Raw genomic sequence first — 27,167 nt, 5'->3', positions numbered from 1 at the left:
ACTCTGGAATTTGTTGCCAGAGGATGTGGTTAGTGCAGTTAGTATAGCTGTGTTTAAAAAAGGATTGGATATGTTCTTGGAGGAGAAGTCCATTACCTGCTATTAATTAAGTTGACTTAGATAATAACCACCGCTATTACTAGCCACAGTAACATGGAATAAACTTAGTTTTTGGGTACTTGCCAGGTTCTTATGGCCTGGATTGGCCACTGTTGGAAACAGTGGTCTGACCCAGTGGTCTGACCCAGTATGGTCTGACCCAGTATGGCATGTTCTTATGTTCTTATGCATCCGTCCTTCTATTAACTGGAGGCACCGAGATGGGATGCTCCCACAGGCGGATTACCAGTTTCTTGAAAATGTCATGGACTGGTACTGCCACCACCCTCCTTTTGGGCATCCATGAATTGCAGGATCTCAAGCATCTTGTGCTTGGAGTCCTGTTCTGTCAATAATTGGAAGGACACAGACTTGGCCATGGCCTTGACGAATCCCGCAAAGGAGAGACCTTCGGGGGAGATCGCCGTCGTTCCTCTGGGGGAGAGGGTTCAGAAGGCAGATCCTCCAAGGAGGATATGGACGCCTCACCTTCCCAGGGGTCATAGGGGGCCTCACCCTCGCTGCAACCCTCCAGGGATGCGAGGGCCCGAAGGCCCATTGGTTTGTGCGGCCTAGTCCTCGAAGGCACAAAGAGAGGCACCGGGGGCATCGCGACCACGAGGAAGGCAAGGGATCCGATGGTGTTAGCGGGATCGAGAGTACCGAAGAAATCTGTGGAATCGACCCCAAGGGCCCTGAGAGAGCTGGACAGTGAAGTGGCATCGCGTGACTCCGGCCCACCATCGAGCCCAATGGTCCATCCTCCTCAGAGGAGTCGCTCACCGGTATGAGGGCCGGTGGCAATGGCAGCGGCCATTTGCCGTTGAGGGGCTTGGGGTACCAGAGCCGGCTGCATGGGTAGTATACCAAGCTGCATGTCAAGCTGCTCCAGCAAAGGTGCAAACACCGGTGGGGCAGGCTCTTGTGACGGAGGTGGTACCTGGGGAAGCGGAGGTTTCGAGGCCCTGCAAGACCTGGCCAACCGCCAGCCACACATGCCTCTCTAGCTCCTCCTCAAAAGCCTTCAAGAATAAAACGGCTGAGGAGGAGCTGGTGGAATTGGTGCATCCCCTAGCTGAAGGGGAACTGAGCCCTCCACCGGTGCCGGTGGAGGCTCAGTTTGGAGGGAATGGCCTCCTCTGCCTTCGACCGCTTCGTGGGAGGCACAGAGGTCAATGCCTTCTCACAGTCTGGTATGGAGGAAGATGATGATCGACGCCGGTGCTTTTTGGACCTTTCTCGAAAATCACCGCGGTACTTGCCTGATGGCAACGTCGAGGAACTGATCGGGAATGGGACAACAGTGACAGCGGTCAGTCCCCCGCCCCGAGTACGGGACCTGGCAGGGCAGGAGAAGGAGAACCTGACGGAATGGGGGCTGGGGGCTCCTTACCAAGCGGGGTGGAGGTTCCTGAGGCAGAGGACGGCGCCGATTGTTTGGACCCGAACAGTTTTTCCATTTTGTTGAAACAGGCCTGACAACCCCTTAGGGGTCATCTGGGCACAAAGGTCGCAGACGTGGATATCATGGGAAGCCCCCAAGCAGAGGACACAGACCTCATGGGGGTCCATGATGGACATAGCCCAAGGGCACTGGGGGCACCTGTGGAAACTGGTTGATGCCATTGGAAAAAGAGCACGACGCGCGTCAATGGTCGGTGGGTACCGAGGGGAGACACTGTCGGCAATCGACCGCGATGACCTGAAAACTTACCAACCGGAGACAGAGAAGGGTGAGGGACCCTACGCGATGCATGGAAGGCAAACAAAATCACTTTGCAGTAGCAAATTATCAAAAAAGTAGCATGAGCTCCAAAACCACGAGGCAACAGCTCCGTGGAAAAGAATTGATGCGTGGTTAGTGGCATGCTGGGCATGCTCAGTGTGCCTGTCAAAGTTTCTAGAAACTTTGACAAAAGTTTTCCATGCTCCACCCAATGATGTCACCCATGTGTGAGGACTACCATCCTGCTTGTCCTTGGAGAAAAAAAAATAATGCCACAATCCTTTCATGAACTTTGATATTGACAGATGGAGAGAGATCAGAGCCCCTTCCACCTACTGGTGATACAAAGCAATGGCGCCAAGATGAACATTAACTGAAGAAGTGCTGAAGCCAGAGAATGAGAGGAATAATAGACATCGATGCAAGTCCCTCAGGACAGAAGAGAAGAGATCCAGCTGGTTGATCCCGCACCACATCGAAAATCTCTTCCATGTCAAAGCTTAGAAGCTTCCAGTCAAATGCTTCCTAGCCAAAATAAGTACCCCCTCCAACTCCTTAAGGAGGAGCAAGGAGATGATTACTGCACATTCAATGTCCACATCATGAAGGCCAGTGATTACAAGTTTGGATAGTAGAGCATGCCTTCATCCTGTGTGATAAGAATCAGAGACATTCCCAATGGAACCGGAGACTGAACTAATAGTCAAATGAGATAAGGACACCACACTGGCCATGGCCAGGCCAGTGCTATAAGTCTGGCCATGCCTTGTCCTGAAGGATCGTCTGGACTCTCTTTGCAATGAGAGGGCTTGATGGACACACATAGAGTAGACCAATACTCCAATCTAGCATGAAAGCATTAGGAGCTGATATGTAGTTGCTCAACTGCAAGGAGCAGAACTCAACTTCCTGTTGTCCTCTGAGGCAAAGAGATTGATCACCAGTGATCTCCAGCAAGTAAACAAGTCATCCACAGCCCTTAATCCTAGGATGATTCATGGAGCCACAGCAATGAGCTAAGATGGTCCACCAAAATATTTTGGCTGCCTAGAAATAGGTATTGTGATGATCAGTCCATGACCAAATTTGGAGGGCATTCTGTTGAGGGGCTGCTAAGACAGTGGCAAGAGAAAGATGAAATGAGGCAGAAAAACTAGGCCAAAGGAATAAAGGTCAAAAAAATCAGAGAGAGACTGGGAACATATCCATGTGGTAGCTTGGTTGAAGAAAGACCAAGGGGCTCATAAGGCAGTGTGCACATACAGGAACTCCAGTGTATGTTTATTAAGACCTTTATTGAGCTCTGAGAGCTGGGTCTGTGTTGGTACCATCAAATATTATAACACACGTTAAGGCAGATTCATGCCTGGTAGCTGATGGAGAAAAAATTACCGGGACAACCAAAATTGCTTACCTAAAACAGGTATGCTCTGAAAACAGCAGTTCAACAGTTATACATGTGGTCATGTGACTACACACAAAACCAAACAGATGATCCCTTACAGAGCTTTCTAGGAAGTTCAAAAGCCCTTCACTGCTCATGCTGGGCCGTTTTTGCTCTGCAGCAGCCCACAGCTCCCCCTAAATGCATATAAAATCTTTTTCTGATGAGAGGACAATTTCAAAGAAGACGACAAAGGAAGAGATTGTACAACTGCTATCTTTGGAGAATACCTATTATAGGGAAGCAACTTCGCTTCTCTGAAGACAAGCAGTTCAGCATCATACAAGTATGTATGTAAACCGGAGTGAAGGCAACTCTGCTATACCTCGGTATATAAAAAATGCTAAATAAAAACTAAGGATGTCAAAGAGAAGACACAATGGCAAGAACAGCAAATGAATGGGAATATTTCTGTTGGGGAAAAACCTCTTATATTTTTCATTTTTCCACCTTTATGGATGCGTGGTCTAGAGAAAAAATGTAAACCCTGGAGCTCACCAACTTTGTTGGCTGAAATGATTGTCAACAAATAAAGCAAACTTAAAGGCTGCGTATATGATCTCACAAGAGGCTCAAAATGGGTTTTCAACAATTTGGCTAGAACCATGTTAATGCACTATAATACAGAAAAAATATCAATCACAGGATATAAAGGAAAAACAACAAAAAAAATTTTTATTTCAAAAAGATAATGAAAAAGATCAAAAACAAACTAAAGAACACGGCATCAGAATTAAACGGTGTTATATGGTGTACATCCACTGCCTCTCACCATGCAATGGCCACAAGCAGTATCAGTTACAACACCTAAATTATCAGTCATCTGCCAGTTCCAATATAATATTACTTAATAAAATAAACACATTTCTAACACAACACTACATACCGCATGTTTCACCCACCTCTAGCCAAAAAGCCTAAACTGCTCCAAAAACACGAAATGCTGAAAAAGCACTTCACAAAATATTAGAAAACACTTCTGATATTTCAAAAGTATCAGAAAACCTAATTAGGGCAATATAGGGGGGAGTTACTCAAAAATATTTTGAAGATATAGATCAACTTCTTCGCGTCTTTAGGGCCACAAAAAATAAAAATACACTAACAGCCTCTACAGATAAAACGGAAAAAGTGGCTCAAAGGCAGTGAAGGGCTTTTTCCCTTTTCAGAAAGGGCTGGAAATATCTGCCCATTCTACAATGAGCACAGTCACATGACCCACATATGTGACTCCGTGAACTGCGCGCCTTTGGACAAAGTTAAGTAAATAGTGAAAAATGAACATGTACTTTGTTCATGCTCATGTACACACAGTTAATTTAATGTAAAAAAAAAAAATGTTTGTTCTATGTAGCAAGCTTCTGTCATGGTAAAGCTCCTTGTAAGCTTCTATTGTTACAGACAAGATTTGGAGATGCAGCTTGAGAAGTATCAAGTATCAATGTCAAACTCCTCTCCCATACTCACAGTCTATCTAATAGCTAATAAAAAAAAAAGATGTGTCATTTATGTGCTATCGAGCGAGGTAACACTGCTCTAGAGAGGGTAAAGATAAGCATCACACAAACAAAAACAAATATCCAGAAACATAATATGATTACCACTGTTTTCAGTAAAAACAGGCCCTAATACAAGAATATAATTCAGAAAAGCATATTTAAAAAGTAATAATTTCTAATGTCAGTTCAAACAGCATAATTACAATCACACTAACATCTGTAATAGCTACAGTTTAAATAATCACAGAAAAAGCTATGAATAATACTTACGCATTCAGAAGTGCAGGCTGGACTTGTACAACTGGCTGAGTGGGAACATTGGCTAAAGCCGTAGGATGAACACCCACTGACCCAGGGCCATCTAAAGAATACAAGAATTTGATCCATAGTGCTTCATAAGAATAAACATTTAGAGGTAGATTTTAAAAACATACGTGCGTGCGTACTTTTGTTCGCGCTCAGGCGCGAACAAAAGTACGCTGGATTTTATAAGATACTCGCGTAACCGCGCATATCTTATAAAATCCGGGGTCGGCGCGCGCAAGGGGGTGCACATTTGTGCAACCTGCGTGCGCCGAGCCCAGCGCGTGTTGCCTGTTCCCTCCGCCCTCCCCCCACCTTCCCCTCCCTTCCCCTACCTAACCCACCCCCCTGGCCCTATCTAAACCCTCTCTTACCTTTGTTGCACGATTTACGCCTGCTAAAATCAGATGTAAATCTGCGCGCGCCAGCGGGCTGCTGGAGCGCCATCACCCGACCCGGGGGCTGGTCCGGAGGCCTCGGCCACGCCCCCGGGCCGGTGCCACGCCCCTGGGCCCGCCCCTGCAATGCCGCGTCACACCCCCGAAACGCCGCGTCATTTTAGGACACACCCCCGACACGCCCCTTTTACAAAGCCCCGGGACTTGCGCGCGCCGGCCCGCGAGGGCCCCGCGCGTGTAAATCCAGCCGGATTTACGCGCGCAGGGCATTTAAAATCCGGCCCTTATTATTTAGCAGCAAATATAACATCCATACCACATATTAGAAATGTGTCACATGAAGTAAAATACATTAAATATAATTTAAAATGAAATAAGGAATCAAAAAGAATTAGAAAAATAAATTTTACAGAAAAATATCCATAATTCACCTGATATCAACACCATCTCATATACTAGGGAAACAATGACAGTAAAGTAAAATGAATTATCTGTCATCCTTGTTCTCAGATAACAGCAGTTCAGTGGTGTCAGGTGGATCATATGATCTAGCCATGTTTATCACTGGAGGCACATTTAGAGCTTTGCAGTAAATAAACTTTTAACACATACAGCAGGGGACCAATTCAGTATTGTATCACCTACTACTCAATGTAATGTTTAGCAATATGGAGGTACTTTCAGATGTTCTAAATGTGAAATTCGATGTAAATGAGTTGATTTTCAGTTCAGTTCATCCATACTGAATGGGCGCAGTCCTGCAAAAATTCTGAATCTTTTTTGGTTCATTTGGTTTAGTCTCATTAAAAACTGTATAACAAGCAAAGCCAAACAGAGGAGTGATTGAGGATGGGACCTAGAGTGAACAGTAACTATTATGTTTCAGCATTTTTTTCAACTAGACTATCTTAGCTGGAGCTGTATGAATTGCCTATCTTTTCTTTTTTTAGGTGAAAGTGAAACTGAGCAGAAGGGAAAGGAATTAGCTTTATTTTTTTATTTTTATATTTTTTAGTAATTTTGCCAACAGTAATAATCCATAGAAACCAAGAAATTCCAAATAAACTAAAATGTTATATTGTATTACAGTATAATACAAATGATAAGCCAATCAGATTATAATATATTTCCTTATAACAATTTAGATAGATGTATTCACAACAGATCTCGCAAAGGTTATATGCAAACAGATATACTTACTATTTCTATAAATAATATAGAAACACAGAAACATAGAAATGACAGCAGAGAAGGACCAAACAGTCCATTCAGTCTTCCCAGCAAGCTTATGGTAGCATCTGTCGCGCCATACAAGTAAGAACATGCCATACTGGGTCAGACCAGGGGTCCATCAAGCCCAGCATCCTGTTTCCAAAAGTGGCTAATCCAGGCCATAAGAACCTGGCAAGTACCCAAAAACTAAGTCTATTCCATGCTACTGTTGCTAGAAATAGCAGTGGTTATTTTCTAAGTCAACTTAATTAATAGCAGGTAATGGACTTCTCTAAGAACTTATCCAATCCTTTTTTAAACACAGCTACACTAACTGCACTAACCACATCCTCTGGCAACAAATTCCAGAGTTTAATTGTGCGTTGAGTGAAAAAGAACTTTCTCCGATTAGTTTTAAATGTGCCACATGCTAACTTCATAGAGTGCCCCCTAGTCTTTCTATTATGCGAAAGAGTAAATAACCGATTCACATTAACCCGTTAAAGACCTCTAATGATTTTAAACACCTCTATCATATCCCCCTCAGCTGTCTCTTATCTAAGCTGAAAAGTCTTAACCTCTATAGTCTTTCCTCATAGGGGAGCTGTTCCATTCCATTTATCATTTTGGTCGCCCTTCTCTGTACCTTCTCCATCGCAATTATAACTTTTTTGAGATGCGGCGACCAGAATTGTACACAGTATTCGAGGTGCGGTCTCACCATGGAGCGATACAGAGGCATTATGACATTTTCCGTTTTATTCACCGTTCCCTTTCTAATAGTTCCCAACATTCTGTTTGCTTTCTTGACTGCCGCAGCACACTGAACAGACAATTTCAATGTGTTATCCACTATGGAACCTAACATTGTGTAACTATAGCATGGGTTATTTTTCCCTATATGCATCACCTTGCACTTATCCTCATTAAATTTCATCTGCCATTTGGATGCCCAATTTTCCAGTCTCAGAAGATATTCCTGCAATTCATCACAATCTGCTTGTGATTTAACTACTCTGAACAATTTTGTATCATCTGCAAATTTGATTACCTCACTTGTATTTCTTTCCAGATCATTTATAAATATATTGAACAGTAAGGGTCCCAATACAGATCCCTGAGGCACTCCACTGCCCACTCCCTTCCACTGAGAAAATTGTCCATTTAATCCTACTCTCTGTTTCCTGTCTTTTAGCCAGTTTGCAATCCACAAAAGGACATCGCAAGCTATCCCATGATTCATTACTTTTCCTAGAAGCCTCTCATGAGGACCTTTGTCAAACGCCTTCTGAAAATCCAAATCTACCACATCTACCAGTTCATCTTTATCCATATGTTTATTAACTCCTTCAAAAAAAGACCTCCTCTGGAAGTCACCCCCATACTTATCAGTTTCCCAGACTGTCAAAGTCAGGGCCCTAGTTGGTTGCTGTTTGAGCCCAATTCCCTGTTAACCCCTTGCCCTTGAAGCAGAGAGCAATGGAGTCCCATCAAAAGTATCAGGCTTATTGGTTAAGGGTAGTAATAATGCATCAATAAATTGCCCCATGCTTACTTTTTTTCCCAGACTGTAAAATTCAATGTCTTTGTTGGTTGCTATGTGAATCTAATTCCTGTTTTCCACTTACGTTGAAGCAGAGAGCAATGATGGAGTTGCATCAACAGTATGAAGGCTCATTGGTTAAGGGCAGTAACCGCCACACCAGCAAGTTACCCTCATGTACTCTTTTCTTCATTTCCATCCTCTAGCCTTTAGAGATCCAGTGTTTATCCCATGCCCTTTTGAAATCTTTCACTGTTTACCTCCTCTGGAAGGGCATTCCAGGCATCCACCACCCTTCTTCGTGAAGAAATATTTCCTGACATTACTTCTGAGTTGTCATCCCTGGAGTTTTGTTTCATAACCACTAATTCTACTGATAAGAACATAAGAACTTGCCATACTGGGTCAGACCAAGGGTCCATCAAGCCCAGCATCCTGTTTCCAACAGTTCCCAATCCAGGCCATAAGAACCTGGCAAGTACCCAAAAACTAAGTCTATTCCATGTTACTGTTGCTAGTAATAGCAGTGGCTATTTTCTAAGTCAACTTGATTAATAGCAGGTAATGGACTTCTCCTCCAAGAACTTATCCAAACCTTTTTTAAACCCAGCTACACTAACTGCACTAACCACATCCCCTGGCAACAAATTCCAGAGTTTAATTGTGCAATGAGTGAAAAAGAATTTTCTCTGATTAGTTTTAAATGTGCTACATACTAACTTCATGGAGTGCCCCCTAGTCCTAGTCCAAAAGAGTAAATAACCGATTCACATTTACCCATTCTCATGATTTTAAAGACCTCTATCATATCCCCCACCCCCCCTTAGCTGTCTCTTCTCCAAGCTGAACAGCCCTAACCTCTTTAGTCTTTCCTCGTAGGGGAGCTGTTTCATCCCCTTTATCATTTTGGTCGCTCTTCTCTGTACCTTCTCCATCGCAACTATATCTTTTTTGAGATGCGGCGACCAGAATTTTACATAGTATTGAAGGTTCAGTCTCACCATGGAGCGATACAGAGGCATTATGACATTTTCCGTTTTATTCACAATTCCCTTCCTAATAATTCCTAAGATTCTGTTTGCTTTTTTTTGACTGCCACAGCACACTGAGCAGATGATTTCAATGTATTATCCACTATGACATCTAGATCTCTTTCCTGGGTGGTAGCTCCTAATATGGAATCTAACATCATGTAACTACAGAATGGGTTATTTTTCCCTATATGCATCGCCTTGCACTTATCCACATTAAATTTCATCTGCCATTTGGATGCCCAATTTTCCAGTCTCACAAGGTCCTCCTGCAATTTATCACAATCTGCTTGTGATTTAACTATGCTGAATAATTTTGTATCATCTGCAAATTTGATTACCTCACTCGTCGTATTCCTTTCCAGATTATTTAAAAATATATTGAAAAGCACGGGTCCTAGTACAGATCCTTGAGTTACTTTACTGTTTATCCTTTTCCACTGAGAAAATTGTCCATTTAATCATACTCTCTGTTTCTGTTTTAACCAGTTTGTAATCCACAAAAGGACATCACCACCTATCCCATGACTTTTTACTTTTCTTAGAAGCCTCTCATGAAGTTCAAAGTTCGTGCATCATGAAAACCTTTCAAGTATCTGAAGGTCTGTATCATATCTCCCCTGCTCTTCCTCTCGTCCAGGGTATACATATTGTAATGCCTCACCGGGTGGAGTTCTGCTGGTTCCTCACTGCAGTATCCCAACGTCTCTTGGTGTCTGGATGTGACTTTAAGCAAAGGTAAGTCCCCACACACTCGGGTTGTAAGCACAACTGTTCAGAAAAACCGCGGGTTTTCCCAAAACAGTCCAGACAGGGTGTGCCCGCTCCTGCACCCCGGCCTATGGTAGCACTGGCCCTGAACACAGTCCCAGGAGTTTGGCCTTATCTGGAACCAACACTCCTTCACATTCCAGCCGTCTGGCTGTGCCTGTCTTCGCGATACAGCCTCAACTGCCAGCAAAGACTTTTAAATTCGGGCGCTAAAGCTGGGCTCTGTTCTAGCCCCACAGTTCCAGCTGTGCCCATCCCAGCTTCACTGCTCAGAATAGCCAAATCCTTAAATGTAGTTCCCTGAAGCTTGGCCCACTTTCAGGGGCCTAATTCAGGCACAAACCCCACAGTGTTCTTCCCTTCCCCCGCTCAGGTGTCTCCCCAGAGCTGAGGCAGATTGCCTCCTTCCCTTCTGTAGAAAAATCCCAAAAGCTAGAGAAACACTTTTTAAACAAAACACATGTTTTCCTACTCCATTGCAACCATCCACCTAGGCTTACTGCTGCCGTTGGCTATTAGTTGCTCCACCTTTGTTGTTCTCTTCCTCCTGCCACTCCCACCAGTCTCGCGTCTCTGTCTCCTCTCTTTTAATCTGCTCCACACCTGGTTCCCAGCCATGCTCAACTTCCTCCCCCTTCAGGTGCTCAACTTCCTCTTTCTCGGCCCTCTGGGAGTTGTAGTCCTCCCCTCCCCCGACTGAGCTTTTGGGTCCATTCAGCCCTAGCTTGCATTCCCCTCTTGTTCAGCTGTTGTAATGGGACATATCTCCCATTACAATATTTAGATCCTTCAGCCTCTCTTCATAAGTCTTCTGATACTGTCCCACATCATTTTGGACACCCTTCTCTGGAACGCCTTCATCCTGTCTCTATCCATTTTGAGATATGGTCTCCAGAACTAAACACTCCAGGTAAGGCCTCACCAATGTCCAGTACAAAGGCATTATCTCCTTTTTCTTACTAGTTATTCCTCTTCTCAATACAGCACAGCATTCTTCTGGCTTTAGCTATCACCTTGTCACATTGCTTTGCCATCTTCAGTTCACCAGACACTATTACCCCAAGATCCCTCTCTTATTCCGTGCACATCAGTCTTTCACCCCTCATCACATACAGCTCTTTTGGATTACTGCATCCCAGATGCAGTAATCCACTCTGCATTTCTTGGCATTGAATCTCAGCTGCCAAATCTTCGAACACTCTTCAAGTTCTCTTAAATCCTTTTTCATTCTCTCTACTCCTTCAAGCATGTCCACTTTGTTGCTGATCTTAATATCACCCACATAGACAAACTTTACCTTCTATCCATTTTGCAATGTCGCTCACAAAGATATTAAACAGAACTGGTCCCAACATTTAATAAGTTCTCTCTTCAGCGCAGGTTCCATTTACCATTAACCACAGTCAACCAGTTTGCAATCTACACCACTATCTTGGTGCTCACTCGCAAGCTTCTCATTTTATTTACAAGCCTCCTATGCGGGACTGTATCAAAAGCTTTGCTGAAATTCAAATAGATCACATTGAATGCTCTTCCTCAATCCAATTTTCTAGTCACCCAATCAAAAATATCAATCAGATTTGTCTGACAAGAACTTCCCCCTGGTGCATCCATGCTGTCTTGGGTCCAGCAACCTACCCATTTATAGATAGTTCACTATCCTTTCCTTCAGCAACATCTCCATTAATTTTCGCACCTCCAAGGTGAGGCTAATTGGGCTGTATTTTCCAGCCTCCTCTCTACCACTCTTGTGAAGCTGTACCACTACCATTCTTCTCCAATCCCGCAGCACCACTCTTGTTTCCAGGGATCTCTTGAACAGGTCCTTCAGAGGAACTACCAGCACATCTCTGAGCTACTTCAGCATCCTGAGATGCACCTCTTCCGGCCCCATGGCCTTGTCTACTTTCAGTTTGCCTAGCTCTTCCCACACTTTGGGGCGGATTTTAAGAGCCCTGCTCGCCTAAATCCGCCCAAATCCGGGCGGATTTAGGCGAGCAGGGCCTGCGTGCCGGTAAGCCTATTTTACATAGGCCTACCGGCGCGCGCAGAGCCCCAGGACTCGCGTAAGTCCCGGGGTTTTCGGAGGGGGCGTGTCAGGGGGCGTGTCGGGGGCGGGCCCGAACCGCGCAGCGTTTTCGGAGCGTGTCGGGAGCGTTCCAGGGGCGGGCCCGGGGGCGTGGCTACGGCCCGGGGCGGCCCGGGGTCGTGGCCGCGCCCTCCGGACCCGCCCCCAGATCACGTCCCGGCGCGCTAGCGGCCCACTGGCGCGCGGGGATTTACTTCTCCCTCCGGGAGGCGTAAATCCCCCAACAAAGGTAAGGGGGGGGGGGGTTTAGACAGGGCCGGGCGGGTGGGTTAGGTAGGGGAAGGGAGGGGAAGGTGAGGGGAGGGCAGAAGAAAGTTCCCTCCGAGGCCGCTCCGATTTCGGAGCTGCCTCGGAGGGATCGGGGGTAGGCTGCGCGGCTCGGCGCGCGCCGGCTATACGAAATCGATAGCCTTGCGCGCGCCGATCCCGGATTTCAGCGGATACGCGCGTATCTACTGAAATCCAACGTACTTTTGTTTGCGCCTGGAGCGCCAACAAAAGTACGCCTATTCGCGGTTTTTGAAAATCTACCCCATTTTGTTTTGTAAACCGTGTTTCATCTACTCCAACACCATCTATGGTCCTATCAACCAACAACGGTCTTTCTCCAGGGTCTTCGTTTCTGTCCTTCCTTAATTTATAGCCTGGGATAGCCGTATTCCAATCATGAGACTCAGTTAACCACATCTCCGTAGCAACTGCAATGTCCAAGTGCGCCTCCACCATTAGGGCCCGCAGGTCTGGGATTTTATTGCCCAGACTACAAGCATTTGTGGTCATAGCTTTCTAGCTGCTCTTCCGAGTCACCTTTTCTGTTTATTTGAATTGATTGATTTTGTTACTTTCTCTTCCCTCTTTCTATTTTGCTTGGGGGTAAAATGCCAATGTATGTATATGCATATACAGATTTTGTAACATTTCCAAAAGCAGCATATTATTTCCCCTAATTATCTCCAAGGAACGTTTTGTGAATGCATTGGAAAGAACTCTGGTAGCTATTTGTCTGCTTTGATGTCATCTCCAGACAGAAAACAGAGTTGCGGGGTTAAAGGATAAAATTCCTTTTTAAGAAAGGACTTCACCAAGAGAAAAAAAGTGTGCTTGGGCTGTAAGCCTAGGTTTGGTAAAGCAGAGATGCTGATAAACTGAGAAGTCAATGAAGAGATGGTGAAAAAAAAAATAAGAAGCTGTGAAACATAGCAAAATACCTATATAGGATGCTAAGAACAAAGGAAAAATAAAGATGAAAAACAATAAAATTCAATATTTCGATAAAACAGCAGAAGTCTGAAGATGCATAGTTAGCAATAAACAGTTGTATAACAAAGCACCGATTATAAAGAATGCATCACATTGCTTTCGCAGCTTCTACGTGGTAAGCAAAGGTTTTTAAAGCTGCGTGTGTTTAAGACTTTAACTATTCTCTCCTTCTTGCCTTTTTATACACATTTTAAACATTGAAAAGCATTTTGTTTATATTCCCACTAAGGAATATAACTCTGGAAATCCTAGTTTCTTTGCTTGCCAATTGACGTCCCCTCTGAGACTGAATTCTTAACAGCTGTTTTTATGCTAGCAGGCAGTGGCACAGACAATCATCCCCCTAAGCATTTATCCCTAAGTACACTGTCTCTAATATAGTTTTTTATGAAAACACAGAATATATTTGTTCTGCTTTTCTAATTTGAGCTAAGCATACATCATTCCTCCTCTCACTCCCTTCTGTATTACCCTACCCCCTCCCTACCCCTTCTTCTCCCCCCCTCTCCTCACCCCTTCCCTTCACATTTGATATTTCATGTTATTCCCTATAATTGTACATTTTGTATATACCTGCAATCTTTGCCTACACTAATTTATTAATCTAATTTCATTCTTCTGTCACTTTTCCTCCTTTTTTCTCTTTTTACCCTCTTGTATTCATGTTATTTTAATTTTAGATTAATGCTTTATTTCCCCTACCTTTCCTTACTCTCTAATTATTATGTTTCAATATGTTCTAATTGTATTATGTTAAACTTGTTCGATGTAAAGCGCCGCCACAGGCACTAGTTTCTTGTTTCGCTGTGAACCGATGTGATATCATTGATGAATGTCGGTATATAAAACCGTTAAATAAATAAATAAATAAAATAAATAAATAGTATGGATTTACCCAAGGGAAATTCTGCCTCAAAAATGTGCTACATTTTTTTGAAGTGATGAATAAGCATGTGGATAAAGGTGAAGCAGTAAATGAAGTGTATTTGGATTTTCAGAAGGCGCTTGACAAAGTCCCTCATGAGAGACTTCTTAGAAAGCTAAAAAGTTATGGAATAGGAGGAGATGTCCTGTTATGGACTGCAAACTGGTTCAAAGACAGGAAACAGAGAACAGGATCAAATGGTCTGTTTTCACAGTAGAAAAAGGTAAATAATTAAGTGCCTCCGGGATCTGTACTTGGACTGGTGCTTTTTAATATATTTATAAATGATCTGGAAAGAGGTATGATAAGTGAGGTGATCAAATTTGCAGAGGACACAAAATTATTCAAAGTAGTTAAATCACAAGTGGATTTTGATATATTGCAGGAGGACCTTGTGAGATGGGAAGATTGGGTATCCAAATGGCAGATTAAATTTAATGTGGACAAATGAAAGGCGATGCATACAGGGAGAAATAAACCTTGCTGTATTTATTTATTTATTTGGGCATTTTATATATCTTCACTCCAAGATAAGATCACAACAGTTTACAAAATCAGCATTCATATTCTTGGTCAACAATCACATTCTGTGCCAGCATTCATAATCTAGGTCAACACCACAGCAGATATACAGACTACTTCATATTCATACATTTTCAAAGTTGACATAACAGCAAATGCAGATTCTAGTTCTACTACCTATACATTTTACATCAAAATGTTAGGTTCCAAATTAGGAGCTACCACCCAGGAAAGAGATCTAGGCATCATAGTGTATAATACATGAAAACATCTGCTCAGTGTGCTATGGCGGTCAAAAAATCAAACAGAATGTTAGGAATTATTAGGAAGAGAATGGCAAATAAAATGGTGGATGTCATAATGCTTCTGTATCGCTCCATGGTGAAACAGCACCTTGAATACTGTGTGCCAGTTCTGGTTGCCACATCTAAAAAATGATATAGTTACACTAGAGAAAGTACAGAGAAGGGAAACCAAAATAATAGGGGGCATGAAACGGCTCCCCTATAAGGAAAGGCTAAATTAGGGCTGTTCAGTTTGGAGAAGAGACGGCTGAGGGGGAACATGATAGAGGTCTACAATATCATGAAATGGGTAAATGTGGATCAGTTATTTAAGAACATGCCATACTGGGTCAGACCAAGGGTCCATCAAGCCCAGCATCCTGTTGCCAACAGTGGCCAATCCAGGCCATAAGAACCTGGCAAGAATAGAAAGAATAGGGGGCACTCCATGAAATTAGCAAGTAGCACATTTAAAACAAATTGGAGAAAATTATTTTTCACTCAATGCAAAATTAAGCTCTGGAATTCATTGCCAGAGGATGTGGTTAAGGCAGTTGGTATAGCAGGGTTTGAAAAAGGTCTGGATAAGTTCCTGGAGGAGAAGTCTATAAACTGCTATTAATCAAAAAGGAATAGCCACTGCTTGTTACCAGCATTAGTAGTTTGGGTCTATTTAATGTCTGGGTACTTGCCACTTGGATTGGCCACTGTTGAACATAGGATACTTGGCTTGATGGACCCTTGGTCTTACCCAGTATGGCATATCGTATGTTATGTCTGCATACTCTATTCCCAGTTCAGGTTTCATGTTAGTGGATATTATGTTACTAGAGAAAACTAGCATCTCCTTGGTGATGAGCGACCAAAAGAAATGGTCAAAACTCCTGTCAAAAATATTAAAGATTCTAGCTTCATGTCTGATTTGTTTAAGCATGGAACCCCAAGTACCAATGCTATTTTTTTAAATCTTTGGTTTAAAATGTAAGGCAAGGATAACCTCAAAGACTATTATGCCCCTTTGTTTTTTCATCCTATGAGCTGATAACACATTATTTTCATATTCTTCACAAAAGGTTTGCTTTCCTTGGTGTATTTTTACACACTGGCCAATATCTGACCAATATATTACCGGTACTTAATTTACTTACAGTATGCAAGGCTAGGGTCCAAAGGGTTCCTAGCCCCATAGAAGTAGTACGCATCATCATAAGGCGTTCGGTAGTTTTCAGTCAGAACTGGAGGTGGAGGAGGTGGCAGAGGTGCAATCCTGCATTAAAAGAGGGGGAACATGGCATTCTTTACTCAAGTTTAGGTCAGACTAAACGTAAATTCTAAACCTATTCATTGGGCAAAACCAGGACTATCCAAGCCATCAACCGGCCAGAGATCTGCTAGCAGCACACAATTATCTGGCACAGAAGATTCCATAGAATCCACCTGGGAAGGGAGTCAGAACAGTAGAAACAAGAAGAAGTTCCATTTTTTATTCCTCGTTTTAAATCTGTAGTGCTCCCAATGACTTAGAATTGCAATACCAAACCTTTTGGGAAGACATACTATATGCTATGCAATACTGCTATAACAGGTATGAGATCTTACCATTTCACCTCAGATCCTCATCTTTCCCTGCCAAGGCACTTTCTGCCAGGAAATATTTACAGTTTATTATAAGATAATAGAAAACATATAGAGACAATGCAACCATGTAGCAGAAGGACAACCATGCATATGCTCTCTTTACTGGAACAAGTAGTGGAGATCAGGATATGCTAATCAAACACTTTTCCTTATAAACCCAAGCATACTTTTAGCATTCCCAGCTGCTTTATCCTACTGAATGGTAATCTGTGATGTATGCAAGTCTTTAGAATGTTTCGCTTTCAGATTCTCTAAAAGGAATCAGGGAAGATATCAAACCTAACCAATCGCTCCTCTTATTCAATTACTGAATAAATCTTACAACACAAAAAATAGTCATCATTTTCTATGCTATTATATGATTGGGTGTGTACTGAGAGTAGGTATTTTATTCCCAGATTCATCACTAAGGATACATTTTTTCGCCTATTAATTTCCTTTCCTTGAATAATTCTACACTAGCCCAGACAAGTGGGTTATTTCCCTCCTGCCAGCAGATGTGTTATACATTTGTTATGAAATGAAGAGATGTGAACCCTTGGACCGAGGAGGAGTTGGTACCACTTGAGGAGATGGCTCCTCGGGTTCCCCTGTTGGGTAGCAAAGCTGAATCAAAGCAGGAACTAACCGGATCGTCGCCACTGGAAGCCCGCGGCCCCCCCGGGAGGAGCCCATAGGGACCTGGACCGCTGGGACTTAGGTGGACCTTTGGGAGGTCGAAGAGATGTGGAGTCTGTGCAAGGGCCAGCTGGATCTTTGCCACTGGAAGCCCGTGGCCCCTCCAGGGAGGAGCCCATAGGGACGCGGACCGCTGGGACTTAGGTGGGCCCTTGAAGGTGGAAGGTCCATTGAAGTCAGTCCGAGGTCAAGTACCAGAGAATCGCCACTTGCCAGGCCGAAGTCACAAACCGAAGAATCGTCACTTGCCAGTCCGAAGTCAAACATCAGAGAGACGTCCAGAAATAGAAGCAGGAACCAGGAATCCAAGGCCCCAGGAGACTCACCAAAGCAACAGACTCACTGCCAAGTCAAAGAGTGAATGGAGGAAGTCTCCTTAAATACTTCCCTGCGCCTAGCCCATCTGGAGCAGGTTAAGGCAATTTAGAGGACGAGGCCCCTTTAAATCTCCTCAGGAGGCGCGGCCTCACGCCTAAGAGCAGGGCAGCCAGGCCATTCCCGGAAGTGCCTGCGGAGCAGCCCGACGCCGCGAGAGGAGGCTCAGGGGATGCCTCCCCTGCCGGCAAATCCTGCAGGGGCCCATGCCAGGGAGAGGGGACAAGTGAGGAGGCTGGCACCAGTGTGCTTCCCTGTTGCTACCGCGGTGGCGGCAGCGGCCCCGACTCAAGGTAGGGGGGTTTGGCTGCGGCCGCCGGAAGCCGGAAGCCACAACAGATGGAGGCAAAGCACACAGTTTTCTCTGTGACATCATCACTACTACTCAGATGTGATGCAGCTCACAGAAAGCCAGTATTCCTATGACAAAGCACTAAATGTGTCATAAACTTGAAGAACATTCAAACTGTTAAAAACTTTCAAAATGTAAAGAAAAGATCCTCTTAAACCAAACCACCTGCCTACTACCTGGAAATAGGAAAAAACAAAAAAGGAGGAACAGACTCAAAGGATGAAGCTTAAAACAAAGGGAAAAAATATCCCCTTGTAGGAAAATGTGTATAAAACATTAAGCTGAGAAAAGAAATCCCTCTTTACTCCTCTTAAGGCTCAACTTCCTGGACCGGTGTATAGCAGGATTCAAGGAAAGGAAATTAACAGATAAGAAAATTTTTCCTTGATTCTTATCCTGCTAAACCAATCCAGACAAGTGGGAATTACAAAAGCAAAACTAACCTGGGAAGGAGGAAGGGTCACTCTGTGAACACAAGTTCCATAGGCTACATCCTCCTTTATAACAACAACCAATGTATAATACTTAGAGAAAGAGTGCAGAGACATCCAAGTAACCGCTTCGTATATGTCTTCCAGAGCAATAGTCATTGCCTCTACCTAGGAAGAAGACTGAGCTTTAATAGAATGGGCTTCAAGAAACCCAGTAATCAGACACCCTTTCAGCAAACATACTGAAGAAATTGCATCCTTGATCCATCTTGCTGAAATCACTTTAGAACAAATGAACAATCTAGCCATCTGCAAAAGGAATTTAGTGACATACAAGTAACTAATGAGAACCCAACAGACATCCAGAAATTTCAAAGACTTGTTACTTCCCTGACACTCCTCCTTAGAGAAAGGTGGTGGAGAGATAGTCTGATTCAGATGAAAAACTGACATCACTTTTGGCAAGAAAGAAGGGACTGGATGAAGACAGCCTGAATTTGCTGTAAACGCCAAAAAAGGGTCCCTACAGAAAAGGGCCTGAAGATCAGACAAATACTGAGCAGAACAAATTACTAGAAAAAAAACACCTTTAAAGAGAGATCTTTGACTAACACATGCCCCAGAGACTCGAAAGGTTAAGAAACCAGAGATTCAGAACCAAATTGAGGTCCCAAAGAGGAACCACCAGCCTAAATAGGGGATGCAGTCTTCACTTCTCAAAGGAAATAAGACATGTCCAGATGGGCAGCAATTAAGACACCATTAATTCTACAAATATTGTAGCCACTTGAACCTTCAAAAAGTTAAAGGCCAAATCTTTATCCAACTCACACTGAAAAAAAAGACTAAAATATTAGGGATATCCAATTGCCAAGGAGAAACTGACCATTCTCTAGAGCAGGCTTCAAATTGGCACAGACCCGAACATAAGCCAGATAAGATGAGCTCTTACAGGCCTTCAACAGGAAGTAACCTTTCCTTTGTGACCATGACCTCTCAAGAGCCAGGCATTAAAAGAAAATGGAGACTGATCTTTCATGACAATTGGGCCTTGAACAAAGAGCCCCTGAGTCTCTGAGAAACAAAAAGGAAGAACTAACTGTAACTTCATAAAATCTGCATACCAAGGTCTCCGTAGTTCTCTTAATACTTTCCCTACTAGAGGCTAAGGAGGAAATATGTACACTAGCTTATCTTCTGGTCAGGGTTGGACCTGGGCATTTATTGCCTCTACTCAGAATTCCCTATGATGACTGAAAAACCACTATGGCATTCCTGCGCATTGATATAAGATCCACATGAGTAGTGCCCCATCAATGCACTATTTGTTGAAAAGCCTCTTGACCGAGCTCCCATTCATCTGGATCTAAAACAGTCCTGCTCAGAAAATCAGCTCAAATATTCTCCTATCCTGCAATATGTGCACCAACAAATGCTGAAGATTCCCCTCTACCCACAGGAACAGAAGACTGGTCTCCTCTGACACCATTAGTCTCCAAGTACTTCCTTGCCTGTTCACATAAGCCACTGCTGTTGCATTGCTGAAGAGCACTGACTACCCCTTCCTTTACTAAGGGAAGGAAATGTAAGAGGGCTAGTCTTATATTCGTTTCCTCCCGAGACCATAGCATTTGAGCTATCTGATACAGATAGTGTGCTTCCCAGCCTGACAGACTCACATCTGTAGTAATGAGAATCCATGAGGGAGATTCTAGATGCATGCCACTATGGAAATTTTGAGGCGCTGACCACCAAGAAAGTCTCTCTTTCATCGAAACTGTCAAAGGAAGGTGGCACTTCTAATTCTGAGATTGAGGTGACCAACGAGACAGTAGAAAAGACTGGAGAGGGTAGCATGTAAGCTCTGGACCATGAGACTAGATCCAAAGTAGCCACCATAGATCCCAGAAGCTGAAAATAATCCAAGCTCCGTGAGATCTTTGAACAGAGAACTTCTGAACTTGATTAACAATCTTGGACACTATTTCCAACATCATATGCAACCTATCAGCCTTTGTATTGAACAAAGCTTCCAGGTATTCCAACAACCAGGCAGGAGGCATCGGTGGCTTTTGAGGGTGGGGCCAAAGCACCTGCACACCTGACAACCAATCAAGGACAACTACCTGGGAAGACCAGAGAGCTCTGCTGTCTTGGCTCTGAGTGCCCCTGCCCATCAACACTTTCGGCCCAGCCTGCCCTGCAGCAACACTGTTTTTGATTGTCTTCTTCAGCTGCTATTGTAGCCAATGACTTGGGCAAGAGACGGTGCAATGATGATAACAGAGCAGGCTCAGAATGCTGTCTGCAGAGGAGCATAGGAAAGTTTCAATATAGTCTATCTGAACGCAAGTGCCTCCGCTGTTGCTAGCCTATAGAGGAGGAGAAGGCAAGTCAACAGACAAAACAGCAAGTTCCCCAATGCAGACGGGCCAGGAAGCAAGAGAGAAGAAGGAGGAGAAAAACTGCCAGACAACATGCCCAGCCCAGACAAAACCAGCAAGTCCTCTTTGAACACTGCTGCTGCGAGAGGGGAGAAGCTGCTGCTGCCAAAAAGAGGAGGTAGGATGAGCCTGGATTCGGGGAAAACACTGCAGTGGCTTTTTTTCTGTGGGGCCCCAGGGAAGGGCAGCTGCTGATGCTGAGGACTACTGGAGATGGGATCTGGTGAATGGGCCTCCCTCCCACAACCCAAAACCAGATTCCAAGGCATGGGAAACAGGTGTTGGGTTGGAGTGGGAGGAGAAGAAGACAGGGAGAGGAAACTGGTGCTGGGTGGGGGAGAAGAGAAACAGGATTATTGAGGCAGAGGAAACTGGTTCTGGGTATTGGAGAGATGAAAGAGAGGGGTTCTGATGCAGAGGAAACTGGTTCTAGGTGAGGAGGAAGAGAGAGAAAGGATTATTGAGGCAAGAGAAACTGGTGCTGTGTGAAAAAAAACAAAAGAAAAATGAGAGGTCTAGAACGGGTAAATGTGAATCAGTTATTTACTCTTTTGGATAATAGAAGGACTAGGGGGCGCTCCATGAAGTTAGCAAGGGGCACGTTTAAAACTAATTGGAGAAAGTTCTTTTTCACTCAACACCCAATTAAACTCTGGAATTTGTTGCCAGAGGATGTGGTTAGTGCAGTTAGTGTAGCTGTGTTTTAAAAAAGGATTGGATAAGTTCCTGGAGGAGAAGTCCATTACCTATTAATTAAGCTGACTTAGAAAATAGCCACTGCTATTACTAGCAACAGTAACATGGAATAGACTTAGTGTTTGGGTACTTTCCAGGTTCTTATGGCCTGGATTGGGAACTGTTGGAAACAGGATGCTGGGCTTGATGGACCCTTGGTCTGACCCAGTATGGCATGTTCTTATGTTCTTATGAATCAGTACTGCAAGGCTGCAAGCATTACATCAGCAGTGTCCTTAAGTTTTGGGGTTGGAGTGTGATTCTGCATGCAATAAAGGCAGCAGAACATTACTGCTGCAGAAGTTTTCAATAAAATACTTAGAGAGAGTTAGACAGCAGCATTGAATCCTTAAGAGAAGCGGCTGTTTGAGCAGGAAACTTGGTATAAGCAAGTTTTGACTATGGCACATCTGGGTTCTGTTGATGTCATTTTGTGGTGGTCATCTGAAAGTTTTGTATTGTTGTGCTACAAGAAATAAAAAAAAAAAAAGACTTTCACTGATTATACCTTGTTGCTGGCCATGATATAATTAATCCTTATTAGATTAAAAATAATTAGCATAAAACTGAGCATGCCTTATTTTTTGGGGGAAAAAAGTCACTACTTCTATTTTTAGTGGCAGAGATCTATGCTAGAAAAAATAAAGCCCAATTTGTTTGAGTACAGTTTTGTTATTTATTGGTAAAAAGAAAGTTATTGTGGCTTATCTAATTCTGCCTAGGGGTGACCAGCTTAATAATAGTTGCTATATACCCCCTTCACAGAAGCTGAACTTGGTAAGGTTTCCTTTGTCATTTATATCAAGGGGATCCATCCCCATTACTTTGTCTCCTATCTTTTCTTTTCAAATTCCAGCCTTTACTCCCAACCTCCAGGTGCAATAGTGACTGAGTATGATTTCCTGTATTTTGTTACTCAGCTACAGGATGACCATCAAGGAACCTCTAGCATAAAGTCAGCATGAAGATCCCTTTTTCTAATTGCCAAGCTCATCACTGTGAACGTAGGAAAGCTTTTGCCCATTAGGTTATTCACAAAAGTCTAATTTCTTTTCTGGAGTTTGTATTAGTTTGACTTTCAGTGAGACCTTGAGCATTTCCAAGAGAAAGACCAGTTTTTTGAGGGTGGAGGGGTGGATGCACAAATGCAAGCATTGGTCCCTTGGCACCAGAGACCCTCTGTATACATCTGGGAAGCAGCTTGCTCTTTACAAAACTGATAACCCAGCCAAAGCCTTCTAAAATCTGAACCACTCTGTCGGATGCTCTGAAATCTTCTTAATATGAATTGGCCCTGATCAACCGATCATCTAGATAAGAGTGAACCATAATTCTCTCTCTTTTCAAAAAGGACACCTCTATTACCATGATCTTGGTAAATGTTTGTGAAGCCTTGGCCAGACCAAAGGGGAGCACTCTGAACTGAAATGCTCCTGCAGGACATAGAAACAAAGATATTTTTGATCATCTACTTTGACAGGAATATGCAAGTATGCTTCTGAAAGGAGATGATAGAAATACACCTTCCAATACTGCTACCAGGATGGACTGAAGAATCTCCATTCTGAAATGAGGAACAAGAAGACAGTAGCTTACACTTTTTAGATCAAGAATAGACCTGAAGGTTCCATTCTTCTTGAGAACTACAAAATAAATAGAATACCAACCATGACCTTGTGCTTTGCAAGGAACCAGAATCACAGCCTTCAACAACAGGAGCCTTCAAAGAGTACCCTGGACTGCTAACTTCTTGGCAGGCAATGTAATTGGAGATATCATGAAGGCATCAGGAACCGGAGCAGCAAGCTCCAGAGCATAACTGAAATGATTATCAGCCAATATCCACTGATCTGAAGTTATATGGGTCCACATCTGGTAACTATGGTAGGTGATCACTTACTAAAAGCACCAAGGAGTGGACCCTGCCATATACTTCATTGGGAGGTGCGACTGGCCCCAGAGGAGCTGAGTCAGATCTTGACCTCTCAGTCCTATGAAAGGGATGTGTTATAATTTTGTAAGAATGTGAACCCTGGGCCGAGGTGAGAGATGTCTCTGCCCACAGGGAGGAGCCCTGTGAGCCTCACCGTTGGTAGGCATGGCCTCAGTGGTATCAGACACAGCTGTGGAACAGAGTCTTTATTAATAGAGAAGAAAAGCACAGCCCACGGAGCGGGAGGTACAGAAGTACAGTTCAGAGTAGAGAGGGATACCTCCGTGATGATACCTCCGATGAGAAGATCCGGTAGTGGCCCACAAAGCGGGGTATGCCAGGAAGTCTCTCTGTAGTGAAGTTGTAGCTCAGACAAATAGCCTCGGTAGTGGCCCGCGGAGCAGGGTTCGCCGAAGATATGTCTATGTAGCAGTGAAGAGATGGTAGTCTGACGTGCAGGGACCCCGAGGGAATCCTGTAATGATGATGTAGTAAGGACCTGCAGCACAGGGTGTACCAGAGTGACTCCTACTGGGGATAAAGCGGTAGTGGACCGAGACACGGGGTATACCGAAGCAGATCCCACAAGAAGGCTGGGTATAGATGAAGTTCGTAGCAGAACAGTACTCACAGTAGACAGTTCCAGAAGAGATCCCAGGGAGCGGGATCAAAGAAATCCAAGGCAGAAGGTCCTCCGAGGAGCGGATAGCTGGAGATGAGAAAGGGCCCCCAAGGAGCGGGTACCCGGAGTGTCTCACGCCAAGTGCAGAGTCTGGAACCGGAAGTCCAAGAATGGAGTGGAATTCAGCAACGAGGGAACTGCTTGCTAACTCGTAGAAGCGTAGGGCCAGCCAACTTAAGTACAGCAGGTAGATGACATCATCTGGAGGGGATGCCCCCGAGGTTCCCACCATGACATGTACAAAGATGGCCCATGTGCATGCGACTAGGTAACTCCTGATTCAAGATGGCGGTCGGCAGAACTCACGCCGTCCCGGGAACGCCAAAGATGGTCGGCAGTGGTGGGCAGAGGCCGCCACTCTTTCAGGAAATGAGAAGGCAGAGAAGAGGGAGATGAGCATCAGAGGTCGCAGTCGTCTGCGACCGACAGGCATAACAGGTTGATTCTTCTCCTTGGACCTGAATGGAAAAGAATACAACCCCTTCCCATGTCTGTTGCGTCTGGTATCCCGAAACTGAACATGGCTCCCATTAGCCTGATAAAAGAACTGTCCCTTTTTGGCAGAGAGCCTCTGAGGTATAGGATCCCCTAGGTTCTTGACCAGTTGTTCCAAATCAACAATTTCCCCTTAAAAGGAAACTTGCATAGGAGGGTCTTGGGCCATGAACCTGTTGCCCAATGGTAAAGCCATAAAAGTCTTCAAGTAGTTACAGCAGAAGGTACAGATGTAGACAAAATTCTGTAAGGTTATACAGGGAACTTGCTAAGAGGGAAGCCTGCAATTCTAGTTAAGCTGCCTCAATACCTTCAGAAAAACCTGAATCCAGCCCGCACCACCAAACTGTCACAAATAGCAAATAGCAACCAATCCTCCTATCCTGAGGATTTTTGAAGGAAGCACTATTCTCCAGCAGGATAGTAGATCTTTCTAGTAATTGCTGAAATCAGTGCTTTAATATGAGGCATCTGAAAAAATGCTGTACAGCCTCTGAGAAAGTAGATACAGTTTATTAAAGGTCTTTACCACTCTGAGACCACTCTTAGGAATTCCTATTCTGAAAGGAACATGCCTCCACTTCAGAGTGAAGAGGGAAGGCCCACTAAGGGAGGCAGGCACAATGAAATATCTTGCTGCACCACCTGCACCATCTGCTGGAGGCAGAGACTGCGACTTTTCTCTAAGCTGCATCACATCTAAATATTAATGATGATGTCACAGAGAAAACCATGTACTCTGCCTCCATCTGTTGGCAGAAGGGCATAATCCATTTGTATGGACCGGTGTAGCTGGAAGATAAGGAAAAATATATTTTTAAAACTCGTACGCCAGAAGAAGTTATTAGACTGGTTCACAGTGCTTCTTAGCGTTCATTTCCTTATGAAAGCACAGTTCAAATCTAGTTTTAACACTACCCAAAAAATATATACATTCAGGAAACAGAAAATCAAATTTGTCAAAGCTCTTAAGAAAATGACCAGTGTTTCACCTTGCAGTTTGTTTGGTTTTTTTGGGGGGTTTTTTTTTGGGGGGGGGGGGTTGTTGTTTTTTTGTTGTTTTGTTTTTTTTAACTCAGCAGCCACTCTGAAAACTCAATTGCCTGAGAAAAAAATTAAATTTAATTTTGCTTTCCTCATTTCCAATTTTATTTAGGTAATTTGATTGTTTTAACTTCTACAGAGCATCTTGAGAAGCAGATTGAATTCATTGAGTCCCCTCCCATTTAACCTTCTGCTCTGGAGTATTTCCTAAACCACGCTAAGGACCTGATTTACTAAGCTTTTGTCTTTGTAGACACAGAATAAGAAAGTCTTTCTGAATTAGAACCTATGTCAGAGACATTGAAGTACTCTTAGGCTGATGCAACACTGAAACTGCCATGTCGCACAGAAGCATTTATGAAATGTAAAAGACTTTTGAGGCATTGAATCGAAGGAGCACAAATACAAAAAGGTAGATCAAAAATATTCCAAAACTCAACTATGCATAACATGAAGGAACCACATATATTTCAAAACTTGTTTTTAGAAATCTTTAAATCCAGACGATTGATATACCATTGAGCTTCCGCCGGGGACCACTGTCCCTGTACCGACTTTCTGAGACATACCGCTCCCCAACCGGATAAGCTGGCATCCATAGTGACTACTGTCCAGGATGGTACCACCAACGGAACTCCTCATAGTAGGTTGTCCAGGGATAACCACCAATCCAGACTGTGCCGAGTCAAGTCCGGTAGAGGCAAAGGGAGGAAAAACTGCTCCGAGACTGGGTTCCATCTGGATAGCAAAGCTGACTGTAAAGGCCGCATATGCGCGAATGCCCAAGGAACCAATTCCAACGTCGAAGTCATGGAACCCAGTACCTGAAGATAATCCCAAACCGTCGGGACCAGCTTGGATAACAAGATTCAAACCTGACCTTGCAGCTTGAACATCCGTTCCACCATGAGGGACACCATTCCCTGTCGGGTGTCGAACACAGCTCCCAAAAACTCCAACTCCTGGGAAGGCACAAGTCGGCTCTTGGATTCGTTGACTATCCACCCCAGCGAACTCGACAACTGGAGAACTCGATGTATCGCCTCCTGGCAGAGCAAGGCCGACTTTGCGCGAATCAGCCAATCGTCCAGGTACGGATGGACGAAAAATCCTTCCCTGCGCAACTGAGCCGCCACCACTACCATAATCTTGGTGAAAGTCCTGGGGGCGGTGGCAAGGCCAAAAGGTACAGCCTGAAACTGATAGTGACGACCCAACACAGTGAACCTCAGGAACCACTGGTGGTCGGACCGT

At 44.0% G+C, this 27,167-nt stretch overlaps 1 protein-coding gene across 11 annotated transcripts in view; it reads right to left on the bottom strand.

Annotated features, from left to right (window-relative positions):
• The window catches only part of CSPP1 (centrosome and spindle pole associated protein 1), a 471,676-nt gene that overhangs the window by 171,402 nt on the left and 273,107 nt on the right, over positions 1–27,167 (bottom strand). For all 11 annotated transcript variants that reach the window (XM_029591423.1, XM_029591419.1, XM_029591426.1 and 8 more), the window contains 2 exons: positions 16,255–16,373; positions 5,039–5,129 (listed from right to left, as the gene is read on the bottom strand). In XM_029591423.1, the coding sequence (XP_029447283.1) occupies positions 5,039–5,129; positions 16,255–16,373 (210 nt within the window). The remainder of the gene's footprint in view (positions 1–5,038; positions 5,130–16,254; positions 16,374–27,167) is intronic.

Source organism: Rhinatrema bivittatum, chromosome 2, assembly GCF_901001135.1.
Source record: "Rhinatrema bivittatum chromosome 2, aRhiBiv1.1, whole genome shotgun sequence".
In the NCBI taxonomy this organism is placed as follows: domain Eukaryota; kingdom Metazoa; phylum Chordata; class Amphibia; order Gymnophiona; family Rhinatrematidae; genus Rhinatrema; species Rhinatrema bivittatum.
This window is presented reverse-complemented; position numbering and strand designations above follow the sequence as displayed.